This window comes from Cynocephalus volans, chromosome 6 (genome assembly GCF_027409185.1).
Source record: "Cynocephalus volans isolate mCynVol1 chromosome 6, mCynVol1.pri, whole genome shotgun sequence".
NCBI classification, from domain to species: Eukaryota; Metazoa; Chordata; class Mammalia; order Dermoptera; family Cynocephalidae; genus Cynocephalus; species Cynocephalus volans.
Window position 1 is genome coordinate 108,732,903 of NC_084465.1, and position 13,045 is coordinate 108,745,947.

General features: G+C 39.9%; 1 protein-coding gene across 5 annotated transcripts in view; it reads left to right on the plus strand.

Annotated features, from left to right (window-relative positions):
• The window catches only part of ZC3H7A (zinc finger CCCH-type containing 7A), a 39,471-nt gene extending 29,336 nt beyond the window's left edge, over positions 1 to 10,135 (plus strand). For 4 of the 5 annotated variants that reach the window (XM_063099542.1, XM_063099540.1, XM_063099541.1 and 1 more), the window contains 7 exons: positions 305 to 381; positions 1,072 to 1,205; positions 1,609 to 1,714; positions 4,439 to 4,547; positions 6,308 to 6,441; positions 7,905 to 8,068; positions 9,244 to 10,135. In XM_063099542.1, the coding sequence (XP_062955612.1) occupies positions 305 to 381; positions 1,072 to 1,205; positions 1,609 to 1,714; positions 4,439 to 4,547; positions 6,308 to 6,441; positions 7,905 to 8,068; positions 9,244 to 9,433 (914 nt within the window). In that variant the 3' untranslated portion in view covers positions 9,434 to 10,135. Of the gene's footprint in view, positions 1 to 304; positions 382 to 1,071; positions 1,206 to 1,608; positions 1,715 to 4,438; positions 4,548 to 5,722; positions 5,856 to 6,307; positions 6,442 to 7,904; positions 8,069 to 9,243 lie in introns of those variants that run through there. The other variant, XM_063099543.1, reaches the window with a different exon arrangement.
• Positions 10,136 to 13,045: the final 2,910 nt, after the last annotated feature.

Sequence of the window (13,045 nt, forward strand, 5' to 3'; positions counted from 1 at the left end):
TAGTCACTTGATTTTTTGAATTGCCTATTTTGAGTGTGGTCTCATGTAATTAATTGTTGATACAAGTTCATACATATAGCATGGATTTCTGGGGAAGAAAGATTCCTCATACAGCGGAAAGAGCTGTATTTGTAAGTGTTCCATTTTAGAAGAGAGTATTGTCATATTCATTTATCCTTGGTGATGGATTAGGCCACATGAGAATAATTGGGGAATTGAGGATTCTCTAAATCTGACTGCAACCAGATTGGTAGACTGTTGTTATTATACATAGAATTTAAAAGAAGGCTTGTACATTTCCCAGGTATCTCACATGATGCTATTGCTCAAGAATCTAAACAATATTGGCAAAATTTGGAAGCAAATGCACCTGGAGCTCAGGTATTTTCTCTTGTGTGTTTTCTGCATTTGTATTCTTTCTGGAATTGCCTAATGGATGTTGGTTGTTGGCAGAGGCAATTTATACTTTCAGTCCAGTTACTTTCTTCATGTTCATTTAGGTGAGAAATTCTTACGTGAAAAAACAATTAGCATTTTAGTTGATCATCATAAACTAAAAAGTAGGCATTCCACAATAGCTGCCAAGAGTACAGGATACTGTTTTCTTATTTAGCTTAACTGGCAAAACAATTGGGCTCTTGGGCATTGGGGAATCTTGGAGTAAGGGAGATGGATTATGTTTATAGTTTTGCTTCCTATCTGGCATAACTTGTTTATTTACTGCTTCTCTCCACCCCCAAAACACCAAACAATTTCAGTCATCAATTCCAAAGCTGACTTTATAAACTGAGATTTGATATATTGACAAAATAAAATGAAATTAAAAAAATTAAAAATTAAAAAAATAAACTGAGATTTGACATCTGTAATCTGCTTTTGTCATATTCTCTTGCATTGGGAGAGAACTGGAAATTTAGTTATCAGAGCATATTTATAATGGTCAAATCATGGATCCAGACAAAAACAGGAAATTGTACACCATTGTGAAAAATATTATATAGCAATTTAGCATTTTATTCTCAGAAAACTGGTTTTCTGTTAAAATTAAAACTAATCTTTTAATTGTTTAAGGTACTTGGCAATCAAATAATGCCTGGATCCCTTAATATGAAGATAAAATTTGTGTGTGCTCAGTGTCTAAGAAATGGTCAAGTCATTGAACCAGATAAAAACAGAAAATATTGTAGTGCAAAAGCAAGGCATTCGTAAGTATTGTGTATGCAGAAATAATGCAATTTTTGTAATTATGTGTTTCATAGGTATGACATCATACATATGAGAAAAAAGATTTAAGGCTTTGAAGAGAGCAGAGGAAGGTAGACAATTTAGAAGTAATTATAAAACAAAAGGGAAGAGATTTTTAGGATTTAGTAGCTAAAACTTCAACACTAGTGTTTTTCCTATATTTTATCAATTCTTTGTTCAGGATTTATAGGGAATGTTTGTAAATATGAACAGGAAGTGAAATTATAGAATCATAAGGCATTTCTTTAGGAGGTTTGAGAAAAAAAGTCTCTGGTCCTTCAGGTACAAAACTTTGTACCTCTCCCTTTATATTTTGCCTTTTGCCAGTGTGTCTTTGTTTTTTCTGAACTCCATTTTTCTTAGGTGGACCAAAGATCGTCGAGCGATGAGAGTGATGTCTAATGAACGTAAGAAGTGGATGAACATCCGTCCTCTCCCCACAAAGAAACAAATGCCTTTACAGTTTGATGTACATACGTAATTTTTAAGCCACTTTTTTTAAATTAGGTGTTTCAAATCATTAGAAATTAGTAATTCAGATTGAAACTCAAGCTTTTAAAAAATGCTCATTAGTAATAATGAAATTTAAATGGTTCCTCTGTTTTCCTTTCCCTTTAGAATGTGTGTGGTTCTATAACAGTTTTCGTGTTGACTGGAATTTTATGAGTTAGGTGGAAAAAGTAAATAGATAATGGGATCGAGAAAAAGTTATAGTCATAATTTAACTTATTTTTAGATGAATTTTAGGAGAGAATGAGAATTTCATTTAGTTTTGATTCCTCGGGTTCAATATCAAACTCAAGGCCTTCTGTATTATTATGAATGTTGTTGATGAGTTTGCTTTTATCATTTCTTTCACTGAAGGAAGTGATACTAGCTAAAAAATACCCAACTTTGTAAGATTTTCTAAAATAAACCCAAAGGAAAATGTTCAATTTTAGAGAAATGTGCTCCTCAAGAACTCTTAGAATGAAGATATCAGACCAACGTAAAGTTAGGATGTATTTCACTCATGCGGTGGCCTGTTTCACCTTGGTACATTGCAGTGCCTTATGTGATCTTGGGGGTGATGTCCGAGCAAACCACTTGAGTTGTATCTGGACTTTCCTCTTCACAAGAGGGTCTGGAGAGAGTCTGGAGGTAGTTCACTGTGTGAGTTAATGGACAGGGACACTTGGAGCATCAACAAGTCATAAACTCTCTGCCTCAGTGGAGGAAATATGGAGAGAACCTTTTTTCTCTTTTGCCCAGAGAAGCAGGGCAGACGATTGCAGAGTCTCCTTGTAAATAAGGCCTCCCTCTCTGAACTGCCAGAGAGAGTTAAGGAAGAGCTAGAAGGATTTTTCGTGACCTAGAGTACCTTGTAGTTTTTTAAAACTTATACAAGTAAGAAGGTTTACAAGCTGGTAGTGTCTTTGTGTTTTATCCAAAGTGGTTTTAGACTCAGATTTAATCAATGGGTTATGTAGGAAGGGGAAAGAGGTTTTTGGGAACTGTATCCTCTTGTGCTTTTAAAGATAATGGAGATAATATGTGTATCAAGAGCTTTGTTAGAACGAGGACAACTGAGAAAAATTCTACTTCATGAGGCAGCTGCCTAGGACTACTGATTATTCTTTTTTTTTTTTTGTCTTTTTTTTGTGACCGGTAAGGGGATCGCAACCCTTGGCTTGGTGTCGTCTGCACTGCACTCAGCCAGTGAGCGCACTGGCCATCCCTATATAGGATCCGAACCCGCGGCGGGAGCGCTGCTGTGCTCCCAGCGCCGCACTCTCCCGAGTGCGCCACAGGGTCGGCCCCTACTGATTATTCTTTAATCTTGAATGTGGTATACTGCTATGCAATGTTACAGTAGCTTATTTCCTTTTCTTTTCCAATCATATTAGGTATTGCTAAGGGACCCTTTTTCTAAAAGAAAAAATAATTGTGTGTCTGTGTGTGTGTGTAGGCAGTGTAGTGAGTTGCAGAGAACGGGTTTCAAAGTCTGCCAGAGGGCCCTGGTCAAGTTATTCAGCCTCAGTTTGCTCATCTGGAAATGATCCATAAATAATTACATCATAGGGAAAATGACACATGATGGTGTTCTGCAAAAACCCAGCACAGTGTCCGGCCTTCTCCTTTCCTTCTCTTCTCCCTGCTTCTTGTCATTGAGCTTTGAAAGACTACGGTAAATGTTTCCCTAGTGATGCGACTAAGTATTTAGTGGGGTGTGCCTGGGATAGGAATATGATAAAGTCAGTCACAAGACTGTTTTATTGACTACTGACTTTATGCAGAAGATTTAAGGGTGGGGTCGCTGGCATAGGTCCAAGGGAGGAAATGTGCAGTGGTAATTTTATAGAGTTTTAGCAGAAACAAATGCTAAGCAGCTAGTGTTACAAAAGCTAGGTAATATATAGGGCCAGCTCTTGTTGAAACACAAACTAAGATAAGCTAGAAATTACTTGTACTAAGATTTATGATGTACAAAGACAAGGAGATGATGATATTTAAGAATGAGCTCTTAGCGTAGAGGTTTTCTTGGTTCTGGATAATCATGATTCTTAGGGAAGTCCGCATTCTGCTGACTACTGTCACTTTATTTTCCTACCAGCATCACTGTATTGTCTTTGTTAAGTAAAAATGCAAGTAATCAGGAGAGGTATTGTTTGAGAGCTGTGTGACTCTATGTCCTGGTTAGTGTAATGACTATCTGCAGATAATACAGATCTAGGGAATTGTGGCCAAGTTTAGCCGCCAGGATTGGCTATAGTAAGTTAAATTTCTGAATTTGTTCTAGCACTGTTTAGTAACTATTGGGGTAGACTGCGGTTTCTTTACTGCTTCCCAAGTGCTGACTTGAAGTCATCCGAAGCGTTATGCAGGGAAGAATAGGAGCTGTCAGACTGAGAGGGCCAAAGGTTTTCATGCGGAGATTAAATGTTCTAAATAAGTGAGTTTGCAGATATTTTCTTTAAGAAAATGCTCCATACTCCAATTCCATATTTTACTTTCTTTTGGAAATTTTCTATCACTATCATATATTTTGGGCTTATGGTCAATTTGAATAGAATCAAATTAATCTTATTTAAAAATTTTATTACTAAGCATTATCATGGATAATAATGCTTATTTTCCTTAAATATAACAATTAGGCTGTTTTACTAAGTGTACTCTATCTTAAATCATGTTCACATTTTTTTTTTTTACACAGCTGTGCAACCATATTGCTTCTGGGAAAAAATGTCAATATGTTGGGAACTGTTCCTTTGCTCATAGTCCTGAGGAACGAGAAGTATGGACTTACATGAAGGAGAATGGAAGTAAGTTGATGTTTTAGCTGTGTCCTTGACATTTGTGAAATCTAGCTCATCTGACAGTTTCTTTCCTCTCTATAAATATGCCAGTTTCTTGTGAACACAGAAAGCAGCTTGCATTCCAAACAGTTGTACTGTGTTTTATTAGTAGCTCTGGTGGTGACAATGGCTGGAAAATATGACCACAGCCTCAGTGGAGCAGAATCTGACATCTGATCTGTGTTGGGTTAGGTCAGATTTGGATACAAATATATGGGTCTTTATCCTTTGATGTAATAGATTTATTCCTGAAAAATGGTCTGGGGAAGTTCAGTTCTATTACTGTGTGAATCAGATTGTCTTATCCTACTGTGAATAGTCACCCCCGAATTAAGCAGGTTAGAATTGGGGATTTCTTCAAGGAGGCCTTACTGATAGAACAGGCCCAGATTCAAAGGCCCTAGGAGAGAATGTTTATGTTGGTCAAATTTCAAGTTTATTGTGAGAGCCTTTGAGAGGAGCCTCAGACAACCTTTCACTTTTGACCATAAATGTCTTACTACAGAAGTCATTGCTCTTTCATCTTAAGTAAACTGATAGAAATACACTGACTGCAATCTCTGGATTACAAGAACCAACTGGATTTAAGAGTGTCACCTGCCATGTTCCAACCACGTATAAAGTCAGTGACTTGCATGGAAGGGACTTCCTCTAGCTGTCTTGCTCCAAGTAATAAGGACAGACCGTCGGGACTTACTGAAGATGTCCTTACACATTAGGGCTCTTACAATGACTTCTGCTACCACTGGACTTAAGAAGAATTCTAGTTTATCTCTAATCATATCCTGATGATATATTTTTAGAAACTCTTAAGCAGACAACAAAGCCAAGTTTTGGCCAGATTCTCATTATCCAAGTTTTTAGCATAGTGTTTCTCAACTGGGGAAAATTTTGCCACACACCCTCCCTCTCCCAGGAACATTTGGCAATATCTGGAGACTTTTCAGTGTCATGACTTGGGGGAAGGTGCTACTGGCCTCTAGTGAGTAGACTCCAGGGATGCCACTAAACATCCTGTAATGCACCAGACAGCCCCCACAACACAGAATTATCGAGCCGGAATGTGAACAGTGCTGAGGCTGAGAAATCCTGGTGTTAGCACTTGGTAGTAATGCAGAATAATACACTTGTTCTTACCATAGGAAGCAACTGGCAGCCACTGCCCAGGACGTGGTCACAGTTGTGTTGTAAATTGCACCCCAGCATATCAGTTCTCTGGGACTGTGGCCTGATTGGTGGACTACCATCAGGGTCAGAATCTTGGTCCTAGCAGTGGTATGTTTCTCATCTTTCTCAATAAACAGTGAGTAGGATATAAGCCCCAAGGCCCCCAAGCCATGTAAGTAGCTGTGTGTACTTGTGGCACTGACAACGAGGGTGTGGCATAGGGCGACATGTAGTAATGCCAAGGCTTTTTTGGCAATGCCCTTATGATGATTTCTGAGTTTTAAATACCCCCAGAGTGTCTTGCAAATGCAGGGAGAAGTTCATTCATCTTGAAAACTAATGTTTGTGGTCTAACGGTCCTGAAGTTAATTCTTACGCATGAGGGTTTACTTGCTGCTTGGACTGGACTATTTCTCTGTGTCTAATATAATCATCCTCCTTCAGCCCTCTGGCTTTTCTTTTGAAAACATACGCTGATGGATACAAAAAGTGTGCACGCTGTTGCGTGTATTTAAATGGTGTTTAGTTGTTGGTACTCAAAGTAATTCATTTTTTCTTAGTACAAGATATGGAGCAGTTTTATGAACTCTGGCTAAAGAGTCAAAAAAATGAAAAAAGTGATGATGTATCCAGTCAGTCAAACAGGGATAATGGAAAACAAATTCACATGCCGACCGATTATGCTGAAGTTACTGTAAGTACCATGGGTTATTTCACTGCGCTTCTGCTTCTCAGTGTTGATGGAGCCTTGTCTTTCCTGCCTCCTCCAAAACCTGGCTCCCTGCCTGCCTTTCTGTGGTGTCTTCATCTTCTCTCTTCAGTGCTTTCCTACCATCAGCATAAGTCTCCTCGTGCTAAAAAATTCCTTTCCTTGATCCTTTTTCTGACTTTGGAGCCGGAGAGTTGCAAGTCCAACCCTGGATCCTCTCCTTACCTGCTGGGACTCTGGGCGGATTATTTATATCTCTGAGTGGGGTTGTCATGGTGGACAAGTGAAGTACAATGAGTCTATGACACTTACCGCAGTGGTAGGCCACAGAGGTGCTCAGGACATGTCCTCCAGTCCCCTCATTCCCTCCTCACTGCCTGTAGCCTGGCCCCTCTCCCTCCGTGGTTCAGTGGAGACATTAAAATGCCGGTGGTCTGTTACCGTTTTAGTTATCTTTTGAACATTTCAAAAAAGTTAAGAGGATTATATAATGAAAATCTGGAGCCCACCATTTCAAGTTAACTGATGCTAGCAATTTATTTTATTCGCTTTTGTAAAATAAACACATTACAGATAAATTTGGGACCCTATTTGTCCCCTGTCCCAGAGGGACCAGATCCAGTGTGTATTTTTCCAGGCCATGTTTACATATTGTTGACATATTTATTCTTAAACAATCTGTAGTTCTGCCTGGTGTGTTTCTAAAAATTTATGTTGGGCTGGCTGTAGCTCAGTTGGTTACAGCACGGTGTTATAACACCAAGGCCAAGGTTTCTGATGCCCATACCGGCCAGCTGCCCCCAGAAATAAATAAATAAAATAAAAATAAAAATTTACAAAAGCATGTGTGTTGCGCTGCTTGTTTCTTATGATTTTTGGCTCCTTTCCATATTGATTCAGTTGGATCCAGGTTCTTTGCCCATTGTGGGGCACGTGTGTGGCCTGGTCTCGCCATGTCTCTCTATTTATGAGGTGCCTGTAAACACCCACCTCTGTCAAGGTTCAGTGCTGATTCCCTTGCTGCCTTTACTTAAGTACTCCTCAGTGTTCCCAGAGTGAGGTCACCCCAATTTGCTGGATCATGATATTTACCTGGGGTGTTTAATAAGATAGATTCTTTGGTTAGATTCCAAGCTTAACGAATCCAAATGTTTTTATTCAGTGTAGCTAATTCTTTTTTTTGGCGGCTGGCTTGTACAGGGATCTGAAGCCTTGACCTTGGTGTTATCAACACCATGCTCTCCCAAGTGAACTCACTGGCCAGCCCCCGCTTGCTCCTATTTCTGACTTTGAGTTCTATGTCTTTGTCTGGCTCCCCCACCAGACGGTACTCCCCAAGAATGAGTCTGGGTCTTTGATCAGGTGGCACTAGTCCTCCTGGTACCTGAGAGAATGAGAGGACACTCAGACAACTCCACTGATGGGCCCCCTGTCTTTGCACATACTAGGTGGACTTCCACTGCTGGATGTGTGGGAAGAACTGTAACAGCGAGAAGCAGTGGCAGGGCCACATCTCTTCCGAGAAGCACAAAGAGAAGGTTTTCCACACAGAAGATGACCAGTACTGCTGGCAGCACCGCTTTCCAACAGGATATTTTAGTATCTGTGATAGGTACGGAGGTTCTTAAATTTTTCACGTGAAAATTGCTGATCTCACATGACTTTCATGAACATGTTATCAGTAGATGGAGTGTATGAGAGAGAATGTCTCCTGATATTGCTGTGCCCTGACCGACCCTAAGAGGTTTTAGGCTCAGAGTTTGTAGTTGCTCATTGAACATTTTCTTCCCTCTTCTGGAGTTACCGTGGCCCCCCCTCATCTGCAGTTTCTCTTTCTGTGGTTTCAGTAAGATATTTTGAGAGAAGGAAAGAGAGTACATTCACATAACTTTCACTATAGTATAATTGCTCTATTTTATTGTTATTATTCTTAATCTCTTAACTGTGTCTAATTTATAAGTTAAGCTATCTCATAGGTACGTATGTATAGGAACACACAGTATATATAGGGTTGGGTACTTCTGAGGTTTCAGGCATCCCCTAGGGGTCTTGGAATGTATCCCCTGAAGATAAGGAAGCCTATTGTATATGAAAAGATTTAATTGTCTTCTGATACTGGTTTGAAGTGTCTTAAGATAATTGAATAGAGATACATGTTCATTTAAATTTGTACAAATGAACTCTGAGTTCACAGCTGTGATTCTCTAGTACTTCACCACATCCTCAAAGTAGATGTTCATTATATTTGAGACAGCCTTTACATTTCATTTCAAGGGTAAATCTAGAACTTAGGTCAAATGCAAATGTTAGCATTTAACAGTAGCACTCCTTTCTTTAAGTTTTCTTAGGACATTTTCTAGTGAAAAACTAGATAATTTTGAATGCTCTTCATTTTGTTAAATTGTTGTTTATATTTAGTTTCCAAATTATCTGTACGTAGGTTGCTAAAAAGGGTTTTCTTAGCTCATTTTAACCCAGATAACCACTGAAGGAAGGCATTTTTTACTTAATACCACCTCTGATTTCTTTCCACTACATCAGAAATGACTAAAGTCTTTTTTCCCCCTTTAATCAGTACTTTTCACTGAATACATTTAATTAGTTTAAAGTACTCATTTCTCTATCGTGGATGGCATGGCTGTAAAATACCTGTTTTTCTAGGCTTAAGATTTCTAACTCAAAGTTGTATGCAAATCATAAAGCTAGTGAAGTACACATTTTTAAGAGTCGTGACATGATTCTTATAAACTACTTGTAGGCACTTACCATGCTGTCTTGTCCTAACAGGTATATGAATGGTACCTGCACAGAAGGAAGCAGCTGTAAATTTGCCCATGGAAATGCTGAACTTCATGAATGGGAAGAAAGAAGAGATGCTCTAAAGATGAAGCTCAACAAAGCACGAAAAGATCACTTAATTGCCCCAAATGATAATGACTTTGGAAAATATAGTTTTTTGTTTAAAGATTTAAACTAATATGTTGGCTTTTATGTACGTTACCTAATCAGAGCACTGACCAGAAAAATTGAAAGTGTTCTAAGGCACGTAGCAGAGGAGCTGCAGATTTTCTGCTTGTATTGGCGTCTATCGTTCCTCCTGAGCAGCAACCCACAGTAGGTAGGAAAATGGGCTGTTTCACAGTTCTGGCCATGCTCTCACAGAACCATTGGCTCCAATGGTGAAGTGACTGCTACCCGGTTGCCATCTGTTGAACAGACTTTTGGATGGATGAAGTGTGTTGGGAAAGAGGATATAAGGTTATGTCTAGGATGACTCATTGAGTTGGTTCCTTCAGATAAGAACCATGATGTAAGAGAATAAACACTGGTACTGGGATCAGAATACATGATGGATGAAATTCTTTACATGTTTTAGTGGAACGAATTTGTTTAATATAATAAAGTTTGCTACTTATCTGTATGTAGGTTGCTAAAAAGGATTTTCTTAACTCAGATTTTAAGCCAAATAACCATTTAACACTAGTATACGTTAAATGGGGTATTTTTCTGTATTTGTATGTTTCACTATAATAAGGGAACTGATGAAAACATGCATTGAGAATATTTTGAAAAATAATCAATTGACTCAAATTTTATTTCTTGGTCTTTTGCTGTTTAAATGATGATTTTGAAAGATTAAACTCGTACTGTTGGTATTGCGTAGTGTCTGGACCAATATTGCCTGTAATAAAGATTTTATATATAGATGTCTTCCATTTTTTGGTGTGGTCCTTTCCCCACAAAGAATTGTTGACACTGGGTACAAAAATTACAAATTGTTTTTTTTTTTTTTTAAACATTTTTAGTTAAGCAATGAGTGACAGAATCCAAATTAGAGGGACATGAAATCAACTTTCACCTACCCTCCTCTCTTCTGCATTTGGGCTGAATAAGAGGCTTCTCTTATTGATTGACAGGGTAACTCTTCGAGGGGCTCTTCTATGTTATTCAAATGAGTTAGGTTAGCAGAGAGAAAAATGGCCAGCTAATAAGACTTGGAGGGGCACGGGTTTAGCATGACACCTTTGATAGGGCCGTTTTGGTTGTTGACAGAGACCACTGAAGGCATGGTCAGAATGCGCTGGCAGAGACAAGGAAGGGGCTAAGCCCTCCTCTCTGTAACCGTACCAGCCTTCAGAGACTGGGGCCAGTGAGCTAGGGAGGAGAGCTATAGCCAGAGGTGGGGGGTGGGAGGAACCACCTCAGCACATCGAGTCCTTGTCAGTGGTGGGGGCAGGGGAACAGCTGACAGACTTTCAGGATGGGATCTTCTGGGCTGTGCTGTACCAAACCTTTTAACCCTTGGGCATGGCTGGCTGGTTGGCTCACTTGGTTAGAGCATGGTGTTGATAACACCAAGGTCAAGGGTTCAGAGCCCCTTATCAACTAGAAAGGCATAGCTGCAAGTAGTGAGATGAGACGGAAGTAGAGCATTTAGCAGAAGCAGAGGCTGCAGAGTGACCAGGAATCCCCTGTGGCTCCTTGAAGATATTGGGAGAGGCCTCTGGTTTCCCTCCATGTGTGGGGAGGCGGTTGAGCCCAGTTATTGGACAGATGCACTAGGAGTATATCTTACTTGCCAAATAAATAATCTGTTAGGGGTGATGTTTTCTGTAGAACAGAGTGCTAATCTCATTCTGCTGAGTCTCCCCAATCTGGTGGCCTTGGTTACATTTTTCTTCTCTGTATTTTCCCCCAAACTCCTTTTCTCCTCTTTTTCCAGGGAGAATAACAGATGTTCAAAAGTTGTTTCTGGTGCTCTGTTTCAGTTTAAAGATCAAAAAGTCAGTTGTTTCAACATGAGATCCTATGGTGAGTCGAGATTGTTTTTTTTTCCTGAATGCCTCCTGCATTTTCTGTGCCTGGCTGTTCACCCACATTCTCTGCAATGCTCCGTGCTATGAACCATCCTTTCAGTAAATTCCATTCTCAGATCAGCCAGTTTTGTGCTCTGGTTTGCAGTTAAGACCACAGCCTCAGTCTCAGAATTAGGAAGTAAATGCTAATTATTTATTTTTATTTTTGGCAGCTGGCCATTAAGGAGATCTGAACCCTTGACCTTGGTGTTCTAACACCGCATTCTAACCAACTGAGCTAACTGGCCAGCCCCAATTATTCGACATTGAGATCAAGCTCTAATGCTACAAGTGAATGAGGTTCATTGCACAGCTTTGGAAAAGAAGAAGGTGGTGTGTGTGGGGGCGGGGGGGAATGAAAGGAAAACAAAAAGTGTGAAAGAGCAAAACTAATCTCACATTAATAGAGGAAGCAAGTAGTAATTGGCGTGTCTACTTGGACATGCTATCTCCATAGGGTGGGTATTTTTTTAACATTTAAAAAATTATGATTGAACTAATTATCCTGATTTGAGCATCACATATTGCACACAGGTATTGATATTCAACATATTGATGTGTACAATCAAATATGCTTCAATAAAAACATTTTAAAAATTATGATTGGGGGCCGAGCCCGTGGCGCACTTGGTAGAGTGCTGCGCTGGGAGCGCGGCAACGCTCCCGCCGCGGGTTCGGATCCTATATAGGACTGACCAGTGCACTCACTGGCTGAGTGCCGGTCACGAAAAAACGACAAAAAAAAAATAATAATAAATTAAAAAAAAAAAAATTAAAAAAAAGAAAAAAAAAAATTATGATTGGGATACAATTCATATAACATAAATGCCACCATTTTTGTGTACATTATGGTGGTTTTTAGTATACTTACAATGTTGTGCTATAATTGCAATCAGCTTTAGAATATTTTCTCTACCTAAAAAAACCTCTTAGCCAGCACCCCCTGAATGTACCCCACTCCTCCCACCTCTCCAGCTGTAGGCAGTCACTCATCTGCTTTCTGTCTCTCTGCATTCTCCTGGACATTTCATATAAATGGAATCATACAGTATGTGGCCTTTTTGACTGGCTTCTTTCATTGAGCACAGTGTTTTCCAGATTCATCTGTGTTGTAGCTTGTATCTGTACTTCACTACTTTTTATGAACTACTACTCCATTGCAAGGACATTTCCCATTTTGTTTATCTGTTCATTGGTTGAATGTTTGGGTTGTTTCCAATTTTGGGCTATTGTGAACATGACCATTGCTGTTCAAGCTTTTGCGTCCCCACAGAGTTAGGTTGTCTGTAGTGAGCTGCCCCATGTGCCCCAAAGTGGTGTGCGGAGGTTGCAGGTGACTCCGTCCTGTTCTCAGGGATTCCTCCCTCTGTGCCCAGTGCTCCCACCCTTTGACTGAGGTGCCCTGGGCAGCTGGGCTATTGCTTGGAGGTGCCCACCCTTCCCTATCACCCTCCCCTTTCCTGGGGCTGCCTACCCTTGAAGACTGTCTGCATAGTCTTGATGTTTGTTTTGACTTAGTCTTGAGACCCATATCAATTGGGAAACTTAAGGAGACCATCCCCTGAGCAGTTAGTGCAGGTCTCAAACATGCTTTACTTGGCCTGGGGAGATTAGAATACAGGCTTCTTGTGAGTATTTGTTGTAAGGGACAAATGCCAATTTCTTGAAAGCCCATTCTGAAACACACACAGAAGACCCTGTGCTGCGCCGCTGCCAACAGGCGAGGTCACAGG